General features: G+C 48.5%; 1 protein-coding gene across 3 annotated transcripts in view; it reads right to left on the bottom strand.

Moving 5' to 3' along the window:
- Positions 1 to 1,202: 1,202 nt before the first annotated feature.
- The window catches only part of BCL2L1 (BCL2-like 1), a 48,620-nt gene continuing 27,034 nt past the window's right edge, over positions 1,203 to 22,788 (bottom strand). For 2 of the 3 annotated variants that reach the window (XM_012637707.1, XM_012637706.1), the window contains exon 3: positions 2,105 to 2,809. In XM_012637707.1, the coding sequence (XP_012493161.1) occupies positions 2,672 to 2,809 (138 nt within the window). In that variant the 3' untranslated portion in view covers positions 2,105 to 2,671. Of the gene's footprint in view, positions 2,810 to 22,788 lie in introns of all 3 variants that reach the window. The other variant, XM_012637705.1, reaches the window with a different exon arrangement.

The following is a 22,788-nucleotide window of genomic DNA, read 5'->3' as shown; positions in this document are numbered from 1 at the left end:
ATCACTATTCCAAAAACCCATCACTCTTGAGTCTTCTCTAAAGCTGTCTCTATTCCATTTGAAATGCTGTGGGACCCACCTCAATAATGTTCTCTCAGGTCTAACCCCTTCTTACCTCCTTCCCTACTAAGTCCTTCATATCTTGCCAGAAGACTGAAGTTTCCTCATGGTTGTCCTTTTTCAACCTCTGCCCTTGTTGGAACTCATGGAACGATACTCCAAAGGATGGCGCTTTGGCATGCTGAGTTCTTTGAACTAGAAGAGCCTGGAAGGCCTCAGAAGCAAGTTCTCTCTGACGTTCCCCCGCCCTGAGCAGATTCCTCTTCCCCAAGGTGTGTCATAGAAACCAGAACCCCTCTCCTCCAAAGCAAGCCACGAAACCCAGAAATATTAATCTAACCTTCCTGTCTGTGTAGAAGCTGGCCATAAAGAAATTCTCTGACTTACCTATGTCTTGTCTGTCCTAAGACCCTCATTCCAGAAGGATCCTGTCCTAGACCCGTGAGGAAGGAATACTACACAGAGGCCAAGAATCTGAACAGAAAGGCCTTGTTGGGTTTCCCCATTCAGCCTGTTACCATTAGATCAGACCCTTTTTGTCCAGCTGTCCAGTGTTCATTGAATCCAAGTATAAAAATGGATAGTTGTCCCTGGGTTTTGGGGTCTTCATTTCTGAAGGCTCCTGTGTCACGTAAAACTTTGATTGAACACATTTGTCCTTCTCTTGTTAATCTGTCTTGTTCTAGGAGTGTCACCCATGACCCTTATGATGGCTGAGGAAAGGTAGCATACCTTCCCCCGGCCCACTCTATGGCAGACAGAGCTGTGCTTTTGTGTCACTAGAATGGATAGTATTTAAAGACAAGGGCTTCGTTTACTTGCAGAATCCCCAGTGCCTAGGGCTGTGCCCATGCAGGGCTCAGTAAACACTTGCAAAGTGGCTATTTGACCATTTCTCCACTGGAATGTCAGCTCCTGAGGGTGGAGACTGTGTCTGCCCTGTTCACACACAGTCCCAGTGCCCAGCACACAGCAGGTGCTCAGTAAAAGACCCTGTCAATGTACAGGTTGAGAAATTCGGGCCCACAGGGAGGAATGGACTTGCCCAAGGCCTTCCCTGAGGGCAGCAGAGCCAAGACCCGGTACCCAGCTCTCCGGCAGCCCTCCTTCCCCCATCCCAGAGCACACCAGAGCTCAGGCCCTTTGTTCACTGAGTCAACACGGTTTATTACTTAACTTCAATTTCACCTTCACACAGACTATTTCAAAGAGCTGGAACAAGTGTGTGGGGGGGGTTGGGGGAGGGACATGTGCCCCTCAGGAGCCAGGGCCCCTGGCCGGCTTGCCTGGACCAGGGCAGGGGAGGGAGCGTCAGGCCGTCCAATCTCCGGGCACCAGCTCTCCACGTGCACACGCACAGCAAGCCAGCAGCTCCTCACACATAAATACAGACACGCTTAACAAAAATAGTATATCATCTTCACAAGGAATAAAAACTAGTCTCGAATATGTACAGCAGAGAGCCCAGGGTGACTGGGGCTGGGCCGGGACCCCCGGGACAGGGCAAGGGTGGAGCAGAGGAGAGAGGGAGGCCTAAAGGGCTCCTGGCCAGGCCACTCTGTCCTTGGCAGCCCGGCTGCCCAGGCTAGATGGCCCCTCCAGTCTGCCTCACCCCAACCCTGTGCACCAGGCTTTTCTTCTTGCCCTTCCTGCCTGAGGTAGGGAAGACCCAAGGGCTCCTACGGCTGTCCCTATAGCTCCCCTTCACCTCTGAGCTGAGGCCCCTGAACCCCTGGACCCCATGGGCAACAGCCCAAGACAAAGATGCCACCAGCTGATCTCCTTACAGGAAGTGAGGCAGCTGAGGCCATAAACAGCTCTGGGGCACCATCTGCCTTGGGCTCAGTTGGTCCCTCAGTCATGGTCATGGGAGCCAGGGGAGGGGAAGGGACTATGGTGGTACTAAACTGCAAGGGCCACCCTAGCTTTGGCATGGGGTGCTTCCTGCAGCTATAGCCCCCTCCCTCCTGTGTGGGGCTGGCCTCTAGCCAGAGGCCTCTGGAGGACATTCGGACTGGGAGTGGGGACTTTGGCCAGACCAGAGGTGGGGAGGGAGTCCTGGTCCTTGCTTCTTTATTCCAAGCAGCCTGAATCCCTAATTAGTCACGCATGTCCTCTAAGTGGTTCTTGGGGATGGGGATGGAATGAAGAGGAGCCTAGGTCAGGGGTAGGGGTGGGGAATGATCATTGAAACAAAGGCAATCTAGTCTCTCTTTCTCGGGAAGAGGTTCCTAAAACTTTCCAGCTCCCTGGCAGAAAAGCATTTTTGGGGAGGCTAAGGGGTAAGGGTTCCACCAATCAGGCAGGGCCCTCCTGCCCTCAGCCACAAGCCCTCCCATACCTGCCTGCCTCCATGGGGCAGATTTGGGGGAAACTTTGGGGATTTCGAGGCTGAGAGAACTGAGGTGTGGGGGAAGGTGGCTCTCACAGAAGCGTGGTAAATTCTAGAAAACTAATTGCAGGGGACCAGGTCTGGGCCCAACCCAGTGGTAGGTGGATGGGCGGGCACAGGCTGCATGTAGTGGTTCTCCTGGTGGCAATGGTGGCTGGACGGAGGGATGTGGTGGGGCAGGGCAGGGGATGGGAGGGTGAGTGGATGGTCAGTGTCTGGTCATTTCCGACTGAAGAGCGAGCCCAGCAGAACCACGCCAGCCACAGTCATGCCCGTCAGGAACCAGCGGTTGAAGCGTTCCTGGCCCTTCCGGCTCTCAGCTGCTGCATTGTTTCCGTAGAGTTCCACAAAAGTGTCCTGCAGGGGGAGAGAAGAGAAGGGAAGGCACCCTTTGAGTCCTCCGGATAGCAATGAGGGTGGGTGGGAGAAAGCAGGTGGCCAACTGCCTGCAATAGCGTGGGTGATTTGAAAAACTGTAGCCATCAGTGCCCACTCTGGGCCAGATAAAGGGTTAAGGGCTGCCCTCTCTCTTGCCCCCCAGCTGGGGATGAGAAATCCATGTGATTGCTGAGAAAACAGGTGCAGAGGGGGAAAGAGCTTGTCTGAGGTCAGAGAGCTAGGAAGTGGTACTCACTCCAGACCCCAAGGTAGGAAAGAGATGGGCAAGGTCAGAGAAAGAAGGGGCAGGCAGCCAGGTGGCTAGAGCAGAGTGCTGGGGCAGGGGGATGAGAGAGTAGGAATGAGCAGGAGCCAAACCACGTGTGGCCTGGAAGCCACCAGTAGCTTGGGTAGTGCTCTTCACTGCTGCGCCAGGGGAAGAAGGAGAAGGAGGGATGGGGATAAATCCTCAGAGAGATTAGGGGCAGATTCAAGGGTTGAATGGGTCTTAGGACTTTCAGCCAGACAGAGGCTCCTTTTCCCTCTGGAAGGAGCCTGTAGCCAGGGCAGGCTGGTAGATGGAAAGAGCAGAGCAGAGAGGGTAACAACGATGTAGGACTGGCAGGTGCCCATCGTGGGGTCTATGAAGTCCTGTCCCTGTCCCCCACCCCAGCAAGTGTGACTTGGCCCAGGAGGAGGTGAGTAACAGCCCTCCACCTTGAAGCTAGGTCAGGAGGGAAGCACATTATATGGGGAAGGAGGAGCTGTGGGCTAAATTACGCAGCTTAGGGTGCAGCCAGCCTGTGGGGCAGGGAGAGGGACGCTGACAGTATCCTTTCATGAGTAAGCTCTGCACCCAGTTTGTCCTTTAATCCTCCCAACAATGCTGCAACATGGGCTGTGTCTCCCCATTTACAGACCAGGAAGCTGGGCCTCTGAGGGCTGAGGGACTTGATCAAGGTCACCCAGCTTTGTCAGTGGTGTAACCAGAATTTAAACCCGGTGTCCAGCCCTTAGAAGTAAGTGCTCAGTGTGTGTTTGGGGAGTGAGTGGGCCACTGGCTGGCTCCAGAGCCCACGCTCTTGCCTCTCTGCCAAGCCTGCCACACACCGAGCCTACATTTCTACCCGATCCCAAATGGCCAAGCGGCTGTTCCCCCAGACAGGGCCTGCCATCTCCAGTTATCACAGGTCCTGCCCAGTCTGTCACTTGTGACACCTGCCTGGCCCCACTTCTAGTCTTGATGACCACTCTCAGTCCATGCTCCATGCAGAGAAGATTTCTAAAAACACAGATCAAGTTACAGCATGCCTGTGCTCAAAGTCCTCCAGCAGCTTTCTCCTGCACTTAGCAAGCAAGTGGCATTTATTTTTGTATCCCTGGTACCTAGCAGAGTGCCACTGAGCTGCTGACTTGACTGAAAGAATCCGCAACATTTATTAAGCCGTTACTGAGGCAGCAGTGAGCCATGAGCCAGAGGCCTTACCAGACTCTTACCATCTAGTTGGGAAAAAGGACACTGGGAAAGCCCTCCACTCAGACCACACTCCAAGCTCTCAACCTTCCCAAGGCTGGAATAAAGTCCCCATTCCTTACCTGGCCAGCAAGCTCTAGTGGGATCTGGCCCTCAACCCTTTCTGAGGGATGTCCCCACCCCCATGCCCCGCATACTTCACTCCAATCACACTGGCCTCCTGCTGTTCCTCCAGCTTCTCCTGCCTCAGGATTTTGCTGCACCTGACCCCCTCCCTCATTTCACTCGTGACTCCATTCAAATGTCACCTCCTCAGAGAGGCCTTCCCTGACCAGCAGGGAGATAGGGTGGGTACTTTGTGAAATGGTACCAACTCCATCTCTTTCTACCTGTCCCTTCACCTTGCTTTATTTTTCTTTGCAGTGCTTTTTTTTTTTTTAAGAGATGGGATGTCACTATGGTGCCCAGGCTGGAGTGCAGCGGCTACGCAGAGAGCGATCCCCCTACTGAGCAGCATGGGAGTTCTGACCTGCTGTGTTTTTGACCCAGGCCAGTTCACCCCTCCTTAGGCAACCTGATGGTTCCCCGTTCCTGGGAGGTCACCATATTGATGCTGAACTTAGTGTGGACACCTGATGGGCATAGCGCACTACAGCCCCGAACTCCTGGGCTCACGTGATCCTCCCACCTCGGCCTCCTGAGTAGCTGGGACTACAGGTGCACGCACCACTCCACCTGGCTTTTCTTCTCCGCACTTTTCGTAACCAGATTCTATGCTTTGTTTTTGTTATGATTTATCTCCTGTAGAGGTGCTGTCTTGTTTCTATATACCCAGTGTCTGGTGCATAGTTGGTGCTCAATACAAACATGAATAGAACAATTGTGCTGCATGTTTACTAAGTGCCAGGCATTGTTATCCCATTTTGCCTTCATCAGAATCCCCAGAGGCGCCACATTTCACAGATAAGATGACTGAGGTTTAAAGTAGGGAACTTTCAGCTATCAGATGGCAGAGCCAGGATCAGATGGCAGAGCCAGGATCAGACTTCGGGACTGCCTGGCTTCAGAGTGAGTGCTGCTATAGCATGACACTTCCCTTAAGGGGGTGGTGGGGGTGGTGGTGGCGAGGCGGAGGGACCTGTCCTGCCAATAGTGCTGAAAGGATGCTGAGGAAAAGGAATGTGGGAGCAGGGTGGAGGTGGAGCCCAGGATCCAGGATCTGGGGAGAGGAGGGCAGTGGCTGGCGTGGAAATGCCTCTCTGTCTCCCCCTCATCCCGCACAGCTTCTGCAGGTCCTGGAAGACAAGAAAACTCTTGTGGGAGGCTTAATTTTTTCTGCTCCCGAGTTAAGTAGGTCCAGGTGGAGTCACAAAAAAGGCTTATCAGGCCGGGCGTGGTGGTTCACGCCTGTAATCCCAGCACTTTGGGAGGCCGAGGCGGGCGGATTGTTTGAGCTCAGGAGTTCGAGACCAGCCTGAGCAAGAGCGAGACCCCATCTCTACCAAAAATAGAAAGAAATTAATCGGACAACTAAAAATATATATAGAAAAAATTAGCCGGGCATGGTGGCGCATGCCTGTAGTCCCAGCTACTCGGGAGGCTGAGGCAGAAAGATTGCTTGAGCCCAGGAGTTTGAGGTTGCTATGAGCTAGGATGACGCCACGGCACTCTAGCCTGGGCAACACAGTGTGAGACTCTGTCTCAAAAAAAAAAAAAAAAAGGCTTATCAGTGATGGAGGAGAGTTCTGGGCTGTGAGGAGCATGGGAGAAGGCCCTGGTTATCCCAAAGGGCCAAATGTCCCACAAGAACCAAGGACACTGGGGTTGCAGCCAAAGTGGGAAAGGCCTGGCTCCCTTGATGGGAATTTTCCTGAAGTAGAGGGCTGGCAGCCACAGGAAATTTTCAGCTCTGAGACTGGGTTGAAGTAAACAGGCCCTGTCCCTGCAAGGGCACAAAGCATTCACTGTCCAGAAACAGTCATACTAGGGTGGAGGGAACATTCTCATTTCAGTGCCACAGAGAACAAGGCACTGACCCACCCCAGTCCCCACTCATGTGTTCCTGGTCAGGACAACCTTCATCTCTACTGCGGCTCCTTTTCCTGGGGAGTGGGGAGTAGGATTTCCAAGGGGCGTGGATTTTGGGGATTGCTTTTGCAGAGAGACCATGAGCAAAATGGGGCGTGTTGTTCCAGGGCGGGTGCTGGAGAGGCGGTGGTGTGGGTATATTTAGCCCACAGTTCACACAACACACTTGGAAACAAACACAGCCATTTTCTCAGCAGGCGGCTGCTCTGGATAAATAAACAGGATTGCAGAGCAGCTCTGGTCTGGAAAAGCAGAGATAAGCCCCCACTGCTCCTTGGGTGGCTCCCACTGGTATTAGCCAGGCGTGGCATGGTGGGCAAGGGATGAGGTGTAAGAGTGGGTTGCAGTGAAGTCTCTGATGTCACAGAGGTGTCCAGGAGACCCGGGCCCAAGGGCCTGTCTGGATCCTCAGCTTAGGTCAGAGCAAAGAAGGGGAAGTTTCTCTTTGTAGCTGACTTCCGTATTGGGGTTTTTGGGGCCACTGGGGACAGGCAATGGCTAATGATGGGAGAGTCATGGACTCCTAGCCAGGCATACCCCACAAATCAGCACGGCCAAACCCACCTGCCCATTCTACAGTTTCCCACCACCAGTTTGTGGTAGAGCCCTGACTAGGAACCCAGGTCTCTTAGCTTGGTCTTCAGGAGAAGCCCAGCCTAGGACCACCTTCAAAGTCCTTCCTCCAACATTTCAGAGCCTCCAACAGCCCTGGCCATACACATGGGATGGCCCCACACTGCATACTCCAGAGTGCTTCAGGCGCTTATGCCTTTGCCAACACTGTGTCCTCTAATTGGTCACCCTCCCCACACCTCCCTTAGTTAGCCAACCTCTACTCAGGCTGTAAGACTCCACTCTGGAGTCCCTTCTTTCTTGCTCATTCCTCCCCCACTCTGGGATGGATATCTCCTTTGTGCTCCCAGCGTCCCTGGACTTTTGTTCATACCATAAGTACTTACTGAGCACCTACTGTGCTCCAAGCCTGACACTGGAGACTCAGCAGTGAACAAGGCTTTCATGGAGCTTATGTTCTAGCCCATTTTCTTTTTTTTTTTTTTGAGACAGAGTCTCACTCTATTGCCCAGGCTAGAGTGCCATGGCGTCATCCTCGCTCACAGCAACCTCAAACTCCTGGGCTCAAGGGATCCTCCTGCCTCAGCCTCCCAAGTAACTGGGACTATAGGCATGTGCCACTATGCCCGACTAATTTTTTCTATATATTTTTAGTTGTCCAATTAATTTCTTTCTATTTTTAGTAGAGACGGGGTCTCGCTCTTGCTCAGGCTGGTTTCGAACTCCTGAGCTCAAACAATCCGCCCGCCTCGGCCTCCCAGAGAGCTAGGATTACAGGCGTGAGCCACCGCGGCCGGCCATGTTCTAGTCCATTTTCAATGGCAGTGAGATGACCTCCAATGCGGCAAAGTGAAAAATTCTTAGATATTACAGTGGTTTGTGGCTCTCCACAGGCCACAGTACATAAAGAGATGCATAGTATAGCTGTGGTATTCAAATTTCACAGGAGGGCAATTAGGATAAAAAAAGTCTAAAAAGACTCCTTGTGGGGGGTGGCGATAAGCACAGAGAGGATAACAAGACAATTTCAGAGATGATAGGGCTTTGAAGAAAATAAGTCAGGGGAGGTAACAGAATATGCAGGGGATTGGGTGTAGGTGGAGAGGTCAGTCAAGAAGCTCTTTCTGAGAAAGTGAGGTTCGAGCTGAGACTGGAATGATAAAGTGGCAGCAGCCATGGGAGATTTAAAAATCTTGGCTAAGAAAGAGCATGTTCCAACAGAGGCAACTGAGGCCCTGAGGCAGGAAGAAGAGGAAGGGGTATCCCTGGGTTGATGCCTTCTGTCTGTGTGCCAGTCTTCCCCAAGAGTCTGGGGGCTCAGTGCAGGCAGGGACCAAGTATGACCCAGGACTGAAACCCAGGGCCCACCGAGACGGACACAGACTGACGTTAGCTAGATCTCTGTCCACAGGCAGCCAACTAAATGATGCAGGTCACCCTGCAGCCACCTGCAGCTCTGCACAAGTCAGGTGAACAGGTTGCATGATGCCCCAGGGGAAGGGGCCCAAGTGCCAGCGGACCACCCACACTGCGAGGCACTAAAGTATAGCCCCTATTTGAATCGGATCAGTCTTTCAAATCCCTATCCCTCTCCTCTGTCACTGCCTACATTCCCACTTCTTTCCAGCAGTGTAACTTTGAGCTGGTTACTTTCTTTTCTGGTCCATAGTGTCCTTAGTTGTTAATAATAAAATTAATATCTGTTATTATGATAGCTGACTTATATCAAACATTTGAATGTTTCACCTATGCCAGGCACCGAGCTAGAGCACTTTATCCTGACTAGGCCATATTCCTGAATTACACGTACTATTGTACTCACTTGAGAGATCATTTTTTGCCCTATCTTCCCTACTACACTGTGTGTGGTTTTGTCACCTGCATCTCTAGAACCTGATGCTATACCTAGAAAACAGCAGATGCCATTCTAAAAGAATCTATTTTAGATGAACAAATGAAGGCTTTCATTTAATCCTTGTAACATTTATCAATAGCCCCATTTTACAGATGTGAAAATAGAGGCTCCAGAATTTACTCAAGATCCCTATTTAGGAAGTGGTAAGACTGGGATCTGAGTTCTGGCCTCTCACTCATTCTCACGTCCAATCTTGCCATCTTAGTCCCTGCTATCTCTACACAAAGAAAACCTGAAGTCCTCAGTGGCAGCAGCTGCTATTTCCTGAGCACTTACCCTGCAAGGCACTCTTTTTGTAGATTAGATTAGTTCATTAGTTGTCTCTACGCTCTGTCAGCAGGTACTACTGTTAACCCATCACACAGCCAATGGACCTGCAGCCCACAGATGGGTTGTAACTTGCTCAAGGTCATGTAGTGAGCTGGTGACCTAGCTGGGATGCCTACACTAACAATCTGGTTCCAGTGCCTTTACTCCTAACCTCAATGCAGTATTCTGCTCAGTTTCAAAAGGACAATACTTCTAAAGCCGCCATCGTGGGTGAGGTGTGTACATGTCTGTCATTCTAAGCCCAGGTAAACTGAGACTCAGAGATACTAAGAGATATGGCTAAAGCAGGTAAGTGACAAGCTGGTTTTAAGCTTGTCAGTATGTTCGGCAGCAAACCCCATATTCTGGGCCAGGGCAATGGCCCTGGGTCCCTCTAGGAGGGTAAAGTGGCCTGAGGCCACCAGCTGAATGAATAAGCTCTGGCTCCAGCCAGCTGAGGGGAACCGGTGCCACAGGAAAAGGATGTGACGAAAACCTGGAGGGAAAGTGAAACCATTCCGTCCTGGCTTTAGTGAGGAACAAGCATCTGTGCCAGACGGCCCTTCCTTCCTCTTGGGTGACTCTGGAGGGCCCAGGCCCACTGCTTCCTTCCTGCTTGGTTATTTCAGGAAAGAGGTGGGTGGAGAAGAGGAAGGGGCTCCTAGCAGCCAGGGAAAGTGCCAGGGACATCATGATTGTATCTTGCCCTGGCCTTGTCACAGCCCTGCACGGGCAAGCTGTGAGTCATTTGCAGAGTCACTTTCTGCTCCTGGCCTCAGTTTCCCTGAGAGAGAGGCTGATAAATGCCTGCTGAATAGACAAACAAGGCCTTGTTAGGAACTCCCTGGGAGATGGCAAGGGGGGTGGGGCAAAGGAAGAAGCCTTATCATTCTCTTGGCAGGGAGTGGCAGGTGGTGACTCGGAAGAAGTGAGGTTTGTGGTTGGAATCCACTTCCCTTGGCTTTCCTGGGGGAGCTGTTGGTCTCAGAGACATGAGAGGAACACAGCTTTTTCCCTCTAGCCCAGGGAAATATAGGCCTGGATGTGGGCAACTTGGAGAGGCAGCTCAGCGGGGCAGGGGCAAAGAGAGGGGTGGCCAGACTGTGGTGGGGTCAATACCTCAGTCCAACTAGCACAGCTGTGGGGATCACAGCAAGCTTTTTGACTTCTGAGCCTCAGTTTCTTCTGCCTTGACCTCACAAGGCAGTAGTGGTGAGATCAGGGGGTATCATGGGGGGCCCAAGCCACCTGGGCTTTAGGGAATATTTGGAGGCATCCGCACAGCAAACCCCATGATAATCTTCCTCCAACTCTGCCCCTGTCAGCTGCCAGCCTCTCTTCCTCCGCCTCCTCCCCCAGCATTAGTTCTAAGAAGCTATGCCTGACAGATGTGCTCATTTCTCAGAAAAGGAAGTGGTTGTGCCGGGAGCAGATAACACCTCCGCTGGGGAATCGAGAAAGCTATCAGGCCCAGCAGCTCCAGTATGGGCTCTCCATCTATCCCGCTCAGAACCAGGGTGCTGGGCTTGGGAGCAGAGAGAGAGAATTCAGAAAAACATTTACTGGGGGCGCAGATGCTCGTTTGGGGGCTCACAACCTCCTTCCCTGGAAGTGATGGTGATAAAACAGCTGATATTTACTAGGTGCCAGGCATGGTGTTATGTGTTTTGTGTATAATAATTCACTGAATTCTCACGATAACCCCACTAAGTGCTGTTATTACTCTCCATGTTACAGATGAGGAAGAGAAGCAGAGAGGACAAGTCACACAGTTCATAAGCAGGAGTCAGGATTTGAATCCAGGCAGTCTGGCTCCAGAGCCCAAGCATCTAACTGTTCCTGGGCTATGTGCTCATATGCATTCATCCCCTGGGATTCTGAGGCCTCCCCTCATCTCAACCCTCTCAATTCATCCCTGGTGACTCCCTATTATTTCACAACTAAATGGCCACAGACCTCTACCCTCCTCCCAGTGTCCAAGGTGAGAAGGACCAAGGTTCACCCTTGGGACAGTCAGAGACTCCAGAGTGATCTTACAACATACCCATACAACTTTCCACGTGATACTCAAGTTCACCCCTAATCCCCGCATTTCACAGATGAGGTTCAGAAAGGTGGAGTGCCAAGGTCACACAGCGGGTCTGTTTGACACCCATGGAAGTTCATAGTCATCTCTACAGCGCTCTCTGCTTATACACTTGTGAAGGGGGAGCTCCCTCCTTTCCAGGTGGAGCATTTCATCTTTGGATAGCGCCACCGGAAAATTCTTCCCTGTTAGGGAGCTGAAGCCTCTCTCCCTCTGTCTCTCCCATGTTGGCTGGCCTTAGCTCTGGTCTCTCTCCTCTGCTGCTTTCCTGCTATTCTCCAATGTCAGCTTCATCAGCTGTAAAATGGAGGTGCAATCTGGATGAGGCCGATTCTATTTCTTTTACAGAGCTGGGCTGCTATAGCACAGAGCAGGCAGGTAACCAGTAAGTCTTGCTACCAGACTAAGATGTTTAGCTTTGGACCTCATCTGTAAAATGGGGATAAAAAATGTCCTTATTTCAAAAGAATATTATGAAGATTCAGATGGAAACATATGTAAAGCTCCTAGAACTGTGCACGGCACACAGTTAACTTTGAGTAAATGTCAGCTACTATTACTGTTCTTACTATTACAGTGGTCCCCAACCTTTTTGGCACCAGGGACTGCTTTCACAGAAGGTAATTTTTCCATGGACGGAGGTGGGGTGTGGGGGTGGGGCACAGAGCTCTGTGGCCTGGTACCAGTCCACAGCCCAGGGGTTGGGGACCACAGTACTATTAGACCAAGGCTCAGCTTGAGTCTTGTCCATGGCCTACAAGGCCCTGCAGCATTTCCGCAGTTTGGTCCAGGGCCAGGCTGCTTTATTCCTCACATACCATGTTCTGTTCAGCCTCGGGATCTTTGCTCATGCTGGTCCTTCTGCCAAACTCTCTCCTACTTATCTCTTAGGTTTTAATCCACAGGTGACTTCTTCAAGGACGTCAGCTGCTCATTTCCTTCCCCATTTGACCATGGGCTCTATCGCCTAGGCCTAGCCCAGTGCTGGGCCCAGAGAAGGTGCTGAAGAGTATGGCTGACTGGTAGACAGTGAGGAGGGACGAGAAGAACAGCTAGTTCCCTCTTTCTTCAGCCTCTTCCTCAATGCATGGCAAAACTAGGATGAGGCCCCAAGATACCAAGTGATTGGGCAGAGTGCCTAGCATTCTCTAGACACCAAGTTCTCCCAGGCTCAGGAAGGTGGACAGGAAGTTTATGGGAAGGCTCTAGAAAAGAAATCTGCACTGTGCTGAGGTAACAGGCAGGAGGGACTGGGGTAGCAACCTATAAACACTAGGGCCAACCTCTCCCTAAAATTCTACTTCCTTATGGGGTCTTTGCCCCAAGTGCTCCATGGTCCAAAGTAGCAGCTCCTTCCTTCTCTCCAGCCAAAGCTATGCCCACCCCCTTGCCTGGAGCTGATCAGTACTGGACACTGTGGAGAACAGAGCCCTGGGCTGACAGTGGATGTGGGTTTCATTTCCCAGCTCCATCACTGGTTTGCCTGGGGTGAGTCCGTTCTCCTGTCTGGGACTCTGGGAAAGTCTAGGACTTTCTCCATCTGTTAAGTGAAGGGATCATCTCAAAGGGCTCTGACAGTGCTGCAGTGTGAGGAGGATGAAAGTAACTCACACCTGGACAAACGAGTGACTACCTAGGTTATCTCTCTCGGGGGTACTGAAAAGATCCATGAACCTGGAGGATGTTATGCAAATAGGAAAAAAAAAAAGAAAAGAAAGAAAAGATCCAGTAATTAGTGTGTAATGCAAGAGGCAACATTTCTAAGTAGAAGGATTTGTTGCCACAGCAGGGTTTGGTCCTCCTCCACCACAAAGCCTGCTGAGCCTTGCTCGCAAACCTGCAGGACTGCAGGGAGAGAGGGAAATGGGCACACATGACCCAGTGCAAGCTCCTTGGAGGGAACAGACCTTCCCAGGCTCTAGCCCCTGTGGCCTGGACCTCTTCACCCTAGCACTGCCTCCAACTAGTCCAGACAAGTCCCGGGTATTTTCAGCTACCTTTATCTGATCGGAAATGTTTGGAATTCCACAGCAGAAGGCAACAGCTCTGGAGGATTTGGGGAAGGGAGCAAGTCCCTGTAACACCCTTCCCTTCCCTGCCCCCTATATAGATGAATGCTCACATCCCATGCAACCAAAAACTCAGGGCTGAAGGCTGGGGGGAGGGGTTGCATTGCCTACATTCCGGTTCCTTCTAGTTTTCCTTCCTTTTCATCTCTGCCCCAGTCCACCATCTTAAGGTGCAGAATAGCAAGATGCCTGAGATGGTACCAGGAGGGCTGGAGAACTCTGATGCCGAGGGCCGGGCCACCCAGAGATGTGCTGTTCACAGTCAACACCCAGAGCACTGACAAAATGCAGAATAGCACCACCACCACCACTAGGCCCAGAAGCAACTCACTGTCCCATCTGGTATGGCATGTGGACCACCCAGGAATCACAGAGCATCATTATCTGCGGTTCACAGAGATGTGTAGTTCAACACCCTCCCTGAACAGATGAGGAACTGAAACTCAGAGGTGAAGGAACACCCTCAAGGCCTCACACAGGACAAAGCAGAGCCTGGCCTCAGGTCTCCTGACCCCTGGAGTTAGACAGCATGGCTTCCAACCCCATTTAACTGCATGGCTGCAGGACCTGAGGCAAGACACGTTACCCCTTCAGGCCCAGCGTTCCAGCTATAAAATGATCCAGCTGTACCTACTGCACAGGGTTGGCAGAATTAAATGGTCCATGGTAAGTGTTCAATAAATGTTAGCTGTTATTATTTTTTTTATAACTGAAAATAAATGGCTCCATTTGTGCTTCTCACAGTGCCTCTCTCATTTGTTGCCATAAACAACAAAAAAAAACCCCAGCTATTATTTGCTGCTTGAATTCTCAAAAGTTTGCAAATAGGTGCTGTCCCCATTTTACCAATGAGGAAACTAAGACTCAGAAAGGTGATGAGACTTTGCCTGAGGTCACCAGTAAGGATGTTTGACTCCATAGTATATTAAATTTGCCAATGCAAAAGGATGGATGAAGAGACTTCACTAAGTCCTTCCTTCACCCTTTCGCCCACCCAACATTGAGAATCTGCTACTCTTAGGCCCTAGAAGTCAGAGATGACTTTGAAGACAGGGAAGTGGTATGCCCCCTGGGTTCCCTGGGTACCTCAAGGGGTGGGAAAGGGAAAGATGTGCTGATGATGCTCTGTGATTGACTTACTCTCCCCCAGCCCCACGCTGCAAGGCCAGTACTTGCAAAGAATTTGTCCCTCTATCTGGGCATTATCTGGGAACAAAAGCAATGCCAAGTAGCTTTGATGGAGCTGTTAGATGAGTTTTCTAAGACAGAACATGACCTATTTGTGAGACAGGCTGACCTAAGGAGTTGCAAGAAGGCCCAGACCAGCTGCCCTGCTTAGCTCTGGACACTCATTCATTCAACAAATCTGTATTAAGTGCGCACCAAGTGTCAGGCACTGTGCTAAGTGCTGAGGATAAAGGAGTGACTAAATCAGATGAAAATTCCTACCTATATGAATTTATAATCTAATGGGAAGCGACAAGCAATAAACAAATATGTCAGATGATGATAAAGTGTTAAAAAGAAGAGTAAGTATGAGAAAGAGGATAGAGAAACATGGAAGAAGGCAGGATTCGAATCTGTGGTCAGGGAAAACTTCTTGAAGAAGTGACATTTGATCAGAGACCTGAATGAAGTAAGGAAACAGGCATTGCAAGGATCCGAGAAAAGGCAGTGGGAACAAGTGCTAAGGCCCTGAGACAGGAACATGCTTGAGGTGCTCCAGGAGCAGGAAAGATGCCAGTGTGGCTGAGGCCCAGTGAATGAAAGGAGACTGGTAGTGATGAGATCTGGAGGTAGCCAAGGGCCAGATTGTGCAGGGCCTTGTAGGCCATTTAATGACTTGGGCTTGCCCTGAAGAGGAGCATCGCAGGCTTCTGAGCAGGGGAAGGACGTGGCCTGACTTTAGTTTTAACAGGGTCCCTCTAGGCTGCTGGGTAGAGACCTCCAGGGGCAAGAGTGGAAGCAAAGAGCTCTGGTGAGAAGCTGATGTGGCCATTTAGGAAAGTATGATGGTGGCTTAGCCACAATGGGGATAGCTGGTGAGAAGCAGTCAGACTCAAAATTTATTTTTGAAAAGTAGAGCTGAAAGGATTTGCTGATGGACTAGATGTGGACTGTGGGAGCTGCTTGCCTCTCTGGCCCTCTGTTCCCCATCTACAAAAGGCAGGGGAAGAGGCCCTTGAAGATTTTTTTCCACTTGATAACTATGGGGACCCAGATGAAGAAAGAGACAAAGCAATTTCTGCTGCGTTCATAGAGGCAAATGTGGATGGCAGTAAGGAGGAAGGCAGGGGCTGGACAGAAACAGTGAGGCAAAGCAAGGGCAGGGGTCTTCCCAGGCTGAGGCTGTCCCACTTTCAGCATACACGTCACCCAACCACCAGGCATGTGAGGGACCATGGAGTAGACAGGCTCAGGTGGAGCTAGGACTAACTAGCTTGTCTTATGTTAGGAGGGACTAGGCAGAAGGTACTTAGAGACTGACTGACTTACTGACTAAAAAAGGCAATGTCTGGAGGCCAGATGTGTGCAAGAGCTTCCCAGTCCTTCCAAATGAAGAGGAGGTATGCCTGGTCCAAGGGATTCCTCTCCTGTCATTCCTTCTGCATCCATTACATTCTAGGCTGAGCCTTAAGTTCCCATTCTCCACAAGTAGGAGACTATTTGGTCTGAAATTACTAAAGCAGAATTTTAGAGCTGGAAGGAAGTGCAAGCACATCTGGTCCACTCTATCCACAGTTTCAGCCATCACTGTTTTGGCTGAAGCATGCATTACCTCTTATTATTTACTTAACATTTTTATATCAACCAAGTCACTTTTTAAAAATGTAAATGTATTGAAGATTCTTAATTTTCTCCCAAAACCTTTCTGCATCTCTCTTCCTCTTTTTTTTTTTCAAAGAGATAGGGTCTCACTATGTTGCCCAGGCTGGTCTTGAACTCCTGTGCTTAAGCAATCCTCCAGCCTTGGCTTCCCAAAGTACTGGGATTACAGGACTGAGCCACCGTGGCTGTCCCCTCTTATGCTCTTCTCCTCAAACATGCCAAGCATACTCTTCTCACCTTGGAGACTCTGCACTTGTTCCCTCGGTCTGGAATGTTTCTTTCACAGGCTGTTACATGGTTTACTACTCCAGATCATGCAGATCTCTGCTTACATGCCTCATCCTCAGAGGCCTTTCCTAATCACCCGTTATTAAAAAGACAAAGACACACCAAAAGCTGCCTAGCCCCCCCACCCCCCGTCCAATCACTCTCTGTCCTGTTGTCCTGTTAGAATGTAAACTTCACAAAGGCAGGTATTCTCAGTAGTTAGAATGGTGGCCAGCATATAGTAGATGCTCAGTGTTTGCTAAATGAATAAATGAAATGAAAAGCAACTTATTATTACTACTATAAACAGAAAACCAGTATCATGTGCCACAGATGGAAATCAATATAAAATACATTGATTATTAAAATTAAAAATGTCTATTTGCATATCACCTATAAGTTATCTTGAAGATCAACAGTACATGTACTGATCTTGGTCCAACACTTTCACAGAGGACATACGTGAGGCCCAGGGCAGGAGAAAGCTCAGGCCAGAGTCAGCCTGCCAACTGTGTGGTCCAGAGCAGCCCCACAGCCCCACCCCCCAGGCTGAGGGCAAAGAGACTGAATCTCAGGAAAGATGTAGCTAGGCTAGACTGACAGAACCTGTCTGAGGGGCCAGGAAAGCCCTCCCCTGGGCCAGGCAGAGCCGGTAGTTCTGTTGAAGAGAACAAAGGCCAAAGAGGAGTGTGCCAGGCTGGAGGATCCTCGTGGGGCTGCATCGTGGGGGAGGGCACGTACAAACCTGTAGGTGAGGTCCATGGAGACCAGACAGCTGAGAGCAGAAATGAAAACAGGCTAGGTCCCAAAGGGTGGCAGCTTTAATCCTGTAAACACCAGACAGGCATGGGGGTTCGGGTATAGGTCTGGGGACCCAGCTGAGCCCAGGGGGAGGACAGGACCTCCCCAGTCTCCTCTGTCAGTGATGACTTTAAGCCAAGCACCATCAATCCAGTCAGATATCAGACATTAAGGAGGGAACAGACAGAGCCACCCTCCCAGAACTCACATTCCAGATGGTCTCCTCCAAAACTCTCTCCAGTCCCAGCCAGCTCTGCCCATATGGGCCCTTGGAGATTCGATCCTTGCTTAGAAGGGACCATCCTTTTCCCATCCCTGTGGGGTTTAGTGAACTCAGATGCAGGTGCAGGGGGTGAAGCTAAAGCTGTTATAACTGCCAGGCCAGCAATGCCTGACCTACATCTCCATGGTTGGTTGCATGCAAAGAAAAATACCAGGGATTTCCGTTGGTGTTCACCAGATGCAGCTGCCAAGGGAAGGCTGGGCCTTCTGAAGACTTGTTGTGAGCAGGGCAGGATTGGGGATGAGGCTAGCTGGGGCAGGCGAGAGGGCTAGGTTCCAAATTATTTCCTGGTTCTGGGGACCTCCCTAGATTTCAGAGATTCTATACAATGTTTATCTGCTTTCTACCAACGTCCTACACTAAAGCCTTGTTTTTCTTCTAGTATATTATCCTTACTAAGAATTTGAAGAGAGAGAACTGGGCATGGTGGCTAACACCTATAATCCTAGCACTCTGAGAGACTGAGGCAGGAGGATTGCTTCAGCTCAGGAGTTTGAGACAAGCCTGAGCAAGAGCGAGACCCCGTCTCCATGAAAACTAGAAAAAATAGCCGGGCATGGTGGCGCATGCCTGTAGTCCCAGCTACCCAGGAGGCTGAGGCAGGAGGATCACTTGAACCCAGGAATTTGAGGTTGTAGTGAGCTATGATGATGCCACTGTGCTCTAGCTGGGGTGACAGAGAGAGACTATCTCCAAAAAAAAAAAAAAAAAAAGAATTTAGAGGGAAAGAAGAGATGAGACACAAGATTCTATTTGATAAAAGTTCCCCAAAATAAAATTATTCTTATTGTAAACCATTGGCATTTGCAATGAGGCTTCAGTTTTCCATTGAAAAAAGGCAATTTGAAAGTTCTGCATGGTACTGTGAGAAGGACCTGGACTGTAGGGTAAAGAAACTTGAGTCTACTCCTGCTCTATGGTGGCTCTATTTGGCTATGGTCCTGCCAATTAAGCACTGTGGGCCTCTTTTTTCTCATCTGACAAGGGTGGAAGATGGACCAAATGATCTCTAAGGCCTTTTCTCCAGCTCCAAAGCGCTATGATCCTGACCTTGGGCAAGTCACTTCGCCTTTGGGATCTCATTTTCTTCATACATAAACCAAAGACCCAAAAATACACTGAAAAAAAGCACTATAGGAAATCCTTTGGCATTATTATGCTCCCTTATGTTCTTCACCCATTAGCATATCCCTGGCCTCCCAAAGGGCCTGTTCTTTACTTGGCATTACCCCAACTTGCAAACCCCTGTCCTTGAGAATTAATAGGCTCCAAGAGCTGTGCCATAGGAACCAGAACAGACTCTGGGTCCCCAGTGCCCTTCTGATGTCAATAAAAAGATCACTGCTCTTTACCGAATGTCCTGTATGTGCCAGGCACTTATGTGATGTGTGTTTAAATTTCGTATTTTACGAATGAAGAAATGGAAGCTCCCAACAGTGAATTCACTTGCTCAAGATCCTACGGACATAAAACCCAGGTGTGTCTAATTGCAGAGCCTGTGTTCTTCCCACTATAGAAATGAGGATGCAGCACAGACGGTGGAAAGGACTTGGGATTTAAAGTCAGAAGACCTCAGTTTCCTCCAAAGTGAAAGGAAGACCCCATCTACTTCCTAGCATGGTCAGAGGCTCAAGGCGATAATGTGTGGACACAAAGAAGCACTAGACAAACTTGTTAACGATTCTGCGCTATTATTTTGTGACTCAAGCCTGCGTTTCTCCACATTTGAAAATAGAGTGGAAGGCACAAGCTGTAATATCTTAGAGATATCACAGCCCCACTTCTCTGCCTTTTGTCTTACAACAACTCTGCTTCTCTTCTCTTATTCACGTCCTGTCCATCCTCCAGACTCACTTTACCTAGAACCTCCAGGGCCCCCAGCACGGCACCCACAGTGTTCTCCCTGAGATGCCATGGAATAGAGGGGTTCTGGTTCCCAATTCTATCATTTATTTGCTGTGCAACCCTGGGCTGATCACTTAAACTCTGTGTCTCAGGATCATGTTTACAAAATGGGTATAAGACCTACCTCACAATGCTCAATAAATGTTTGCTAGCAAACCTAGTTATGCATCTTTTCTCCTCTGAACTTCTCTAATCCTGTTAGTCTTTTCTATTTACTATGATACTTTCAGTCTCATGAGCTAAGTTGTTGAGAGCTAGGCTTGCACTTTTTATACTTCTCTCCTATTGGAGCAGTGAGCACATGACAGGTGTTCAAAGAACACCTGTTACATGATTGGGAAGTGGGTCCTTTTTTGAAGTGGTATCAGTGGGGTCATATCTGATGACCAGCCACCAATCCTCTGGTATCATGTGGCTGCTCACGCTTAGGCTACTCTGTGCTAAGCACTGGGGTAGGGGCAGGGGTTAAGAGTAATGGAAACTACAGGTCTTCTCTGTAACAGTCAATGCAAAGTGGAGAAGCCAGACTGGCTCTCCAGAAAGAGCATCAAACACTGAGGAAAAGTGCAAGAGGCAGAGAGAGCTGATGGAGATGGAGACCAGGGCTTTTTTTTTTTTTTTTTTTTTTTTTGAGACAGGGTCTCACTCTATTGCCTGGGCTAGAGTGAAGTGGCATTTTTTTTGTAAAGAGATGGAGATCTTGCTTTGTCATCCAGGCAGGAGTACAGTTGCATCATCATAGCTTACTGCAGCCTTGAACTCCTGGCTCCAGCAATCCTCTTGCCTCAGCCACCTTAAGTAGATAAGACTACAGGCACACGCCAGCTAATTTTTTTTTTTTTTTTGTAGAGATGAGGTCTTGCTTTGTTGCCCAGACTGGTCTCAAACTCCTGGTCCTTAAGCGATCCTCCCACCTCAGCCTCCCAAGTAGCTGGGATTACAGGTGTGAGCCCCTGCACCCATCTGAAAGTGTCTGTCTTGCATCCAGGGCCTGGCACTAGAAGGCACTCAATAAATGTGCTGAACCAACCTCCACCTGGATGGAAGGGTGTTCAGAGAAAAAGATGCTCCTGTAAACTGGCAAGTACCCCTGCTACAGGTCAAGGCTGCAAATAACTATTTAAATCACAAGTGCATATATCCTTTCACCCAGCAATTCCACTTCTAGGGATTTACCCCCCACAGATGAATTGTATTTGCACATGGGCCAAATGACAAATATACAGGGTGTTCATTGAGTATCACTATTATAATTGCAAAAGACTAGAAAAAAACAAGCATCTACCAATGGGAACTGGTTAAATAAAGAATAGTGTCCTGTGTAGAATGCTGTGCAGCTATTAAAAAGAATGAGAAAGCTCATTATAGACTCATATGGAATGAACTCAAGAGATACCATTAAGTGAGAAAGGTTGTGTGCATATACAACACACAACCATTTATGTAAAAAGAGTGGGAAACATATATGTGTTTGCTTGTATCTACAGAGTCTATTCTCCAGGAATGGAACTGGGTGGCTGGAAGACAGGGATGAGAGGGAGACATTTGTTCCTTTTGAATTTTGAACCACATGAATATATTACCTATTCCAAGAAAATAAGTAAAAAAATTAAAAGGGGGGATGTGCATGCAAGAAAAAAAGAGAGAGAGAGAGAAAGACATCTTCCCACAAGAAGCAGTTGGGACTCCCTAGAAAGAGGCTCTTTGGCTAAGTCATTACACTATCAGAGGAAAATGACAATTCTGGTATTTGCATTCGATGACAACAAAATAACACCATTACTGTGTAACCAGCTGCACTAGAACTGCTACCATCTCTGACCCTTTGTCCTTGGATGCTGTTAAGCTGGGAGAGGACCAGTATCCAATGATGAGGCTCCTCTATTCTCTGGGCTAAGTCTGTCCAGGTAGAATAATAGGCAAAGAAGGTTCTGGTTAAAATAAAAATTATCCCATGGTGGCCCTGGAAGAAAAAATGGAAGAGAGGGAACCTAATCCTGGAGGAAGCAGGGTAGTCAGTCTCTAGGGGAAGGGCTGGAAACTAGGTCTGAAAACCCCCTGCTCCACTGTTCTTCCTCCAAGTCCTCTACCATTCACTCTCCTGTTTTCCTTATGATTTATCTCCTTCCTGTGAGCTAAGATCACTCTATTAGGGACTCCTAAAAGTAGATGGAGACTAAACTGGCTTGGAAGCAATATAAATGGCTAATAAAACTAAGAAAAGATGCTCTACTTCACAGGCAACCCTGTAAATAATCCTTGGATATTTTAAACTTTTTATATGAGAATATTTAAACATTACAAAAGTAGACATAATGATACTCAGCAACCATCCTTTTCTTGGGGTAGCGCTACTGTCCAATGAATGAGTAGTCAGGGCAGTACTGCTAATGCCTACACAACGCATCCTCATCAACTAGAGCTTTGCTTTACTTTGGTGCAATTTTTGGGAAAAAAAAGCGATACTCAGCTCCAACAATTGTCAACTTGGTGCCAATCTGATCTCATCTGTTCCCCAACCACTCTCTCTTAACCCCGTATTATTTTGAAGCAAGTCACACAGTTTAATATGTATTTCTAAAAAACAAGGAATCTCAAAGGAAAAAAAATCATATAACTACAATACCATTATCATGCCTAAATCACACCTAAAATTTAAAAACTCCCCCATAAATTTATATTTTAAAAAATCTGAAAAGTCCAATAAAAATGTTGGAAAGGTTTAAAATGTGATCAGAACTGTTGCTCAAAGAGAACACCTTTGTTCAATATGAAATATTAATGCAATATATATAATAAGCTCTAAGTACAACTTAAGTCATAAATAATTTAGATGTATGGCCTTTTAAAACCTACTGAAATAAAAGTATTCCACCATCAAAAACATACTAATGTGACACAAGAGGCAATTCCAGATCTATTAAGGACATAAATATGAAAGGCAAAACTTTAAAACTTTTAGAAGAAAATAATATAGACGAATGTCTTTCGTAACATAAGTTAAGGAAAGAAGGATTTATTCAACACCTTTACGAAAGGTATAAATCATAGAAGAAAAGATTCAACTACATTAAAGATATTCCAGTCATCAAAAGACATAATATAAAGTGAAAAGAAAAATTACAAACTGAAAGATTGTATTTGTAACATGTGTAGACAAAATATTAGTATTCAGAATATATAAGAATTCCTACAAACCCATAAAAAAAGCCAAATCAAAAGAAAATGGAGCAAAGACTTGAACATTTTACGAAGAGGAAATATGAATGGCCAACAGATGTAAGAAAAGATTTGCAGCCCCACTTGTAATCTGAGAAATGCAAATTAAAACCACAAGATACCATCTCACACCCACCAGC

Source organism: Propithecus coquereli, unplaced genomic scaffold (assembly GCF_000956105.1).
Source record: "Propithecus coquereli isolate 6110/MARCELLA unplaced genomic scaffold, Pcoq_1.0 Scaffold122, whole genome shotgun sequence".
Lineage (NCBI taxonomy): Eukaryota > Metazoa > Chordata > Mammalia > Primates > Indriidae > Propithecus > Propithecus coquereli.
This window is presented reverse-complemented; position numbering and strand designations above follow the sequence as displayed.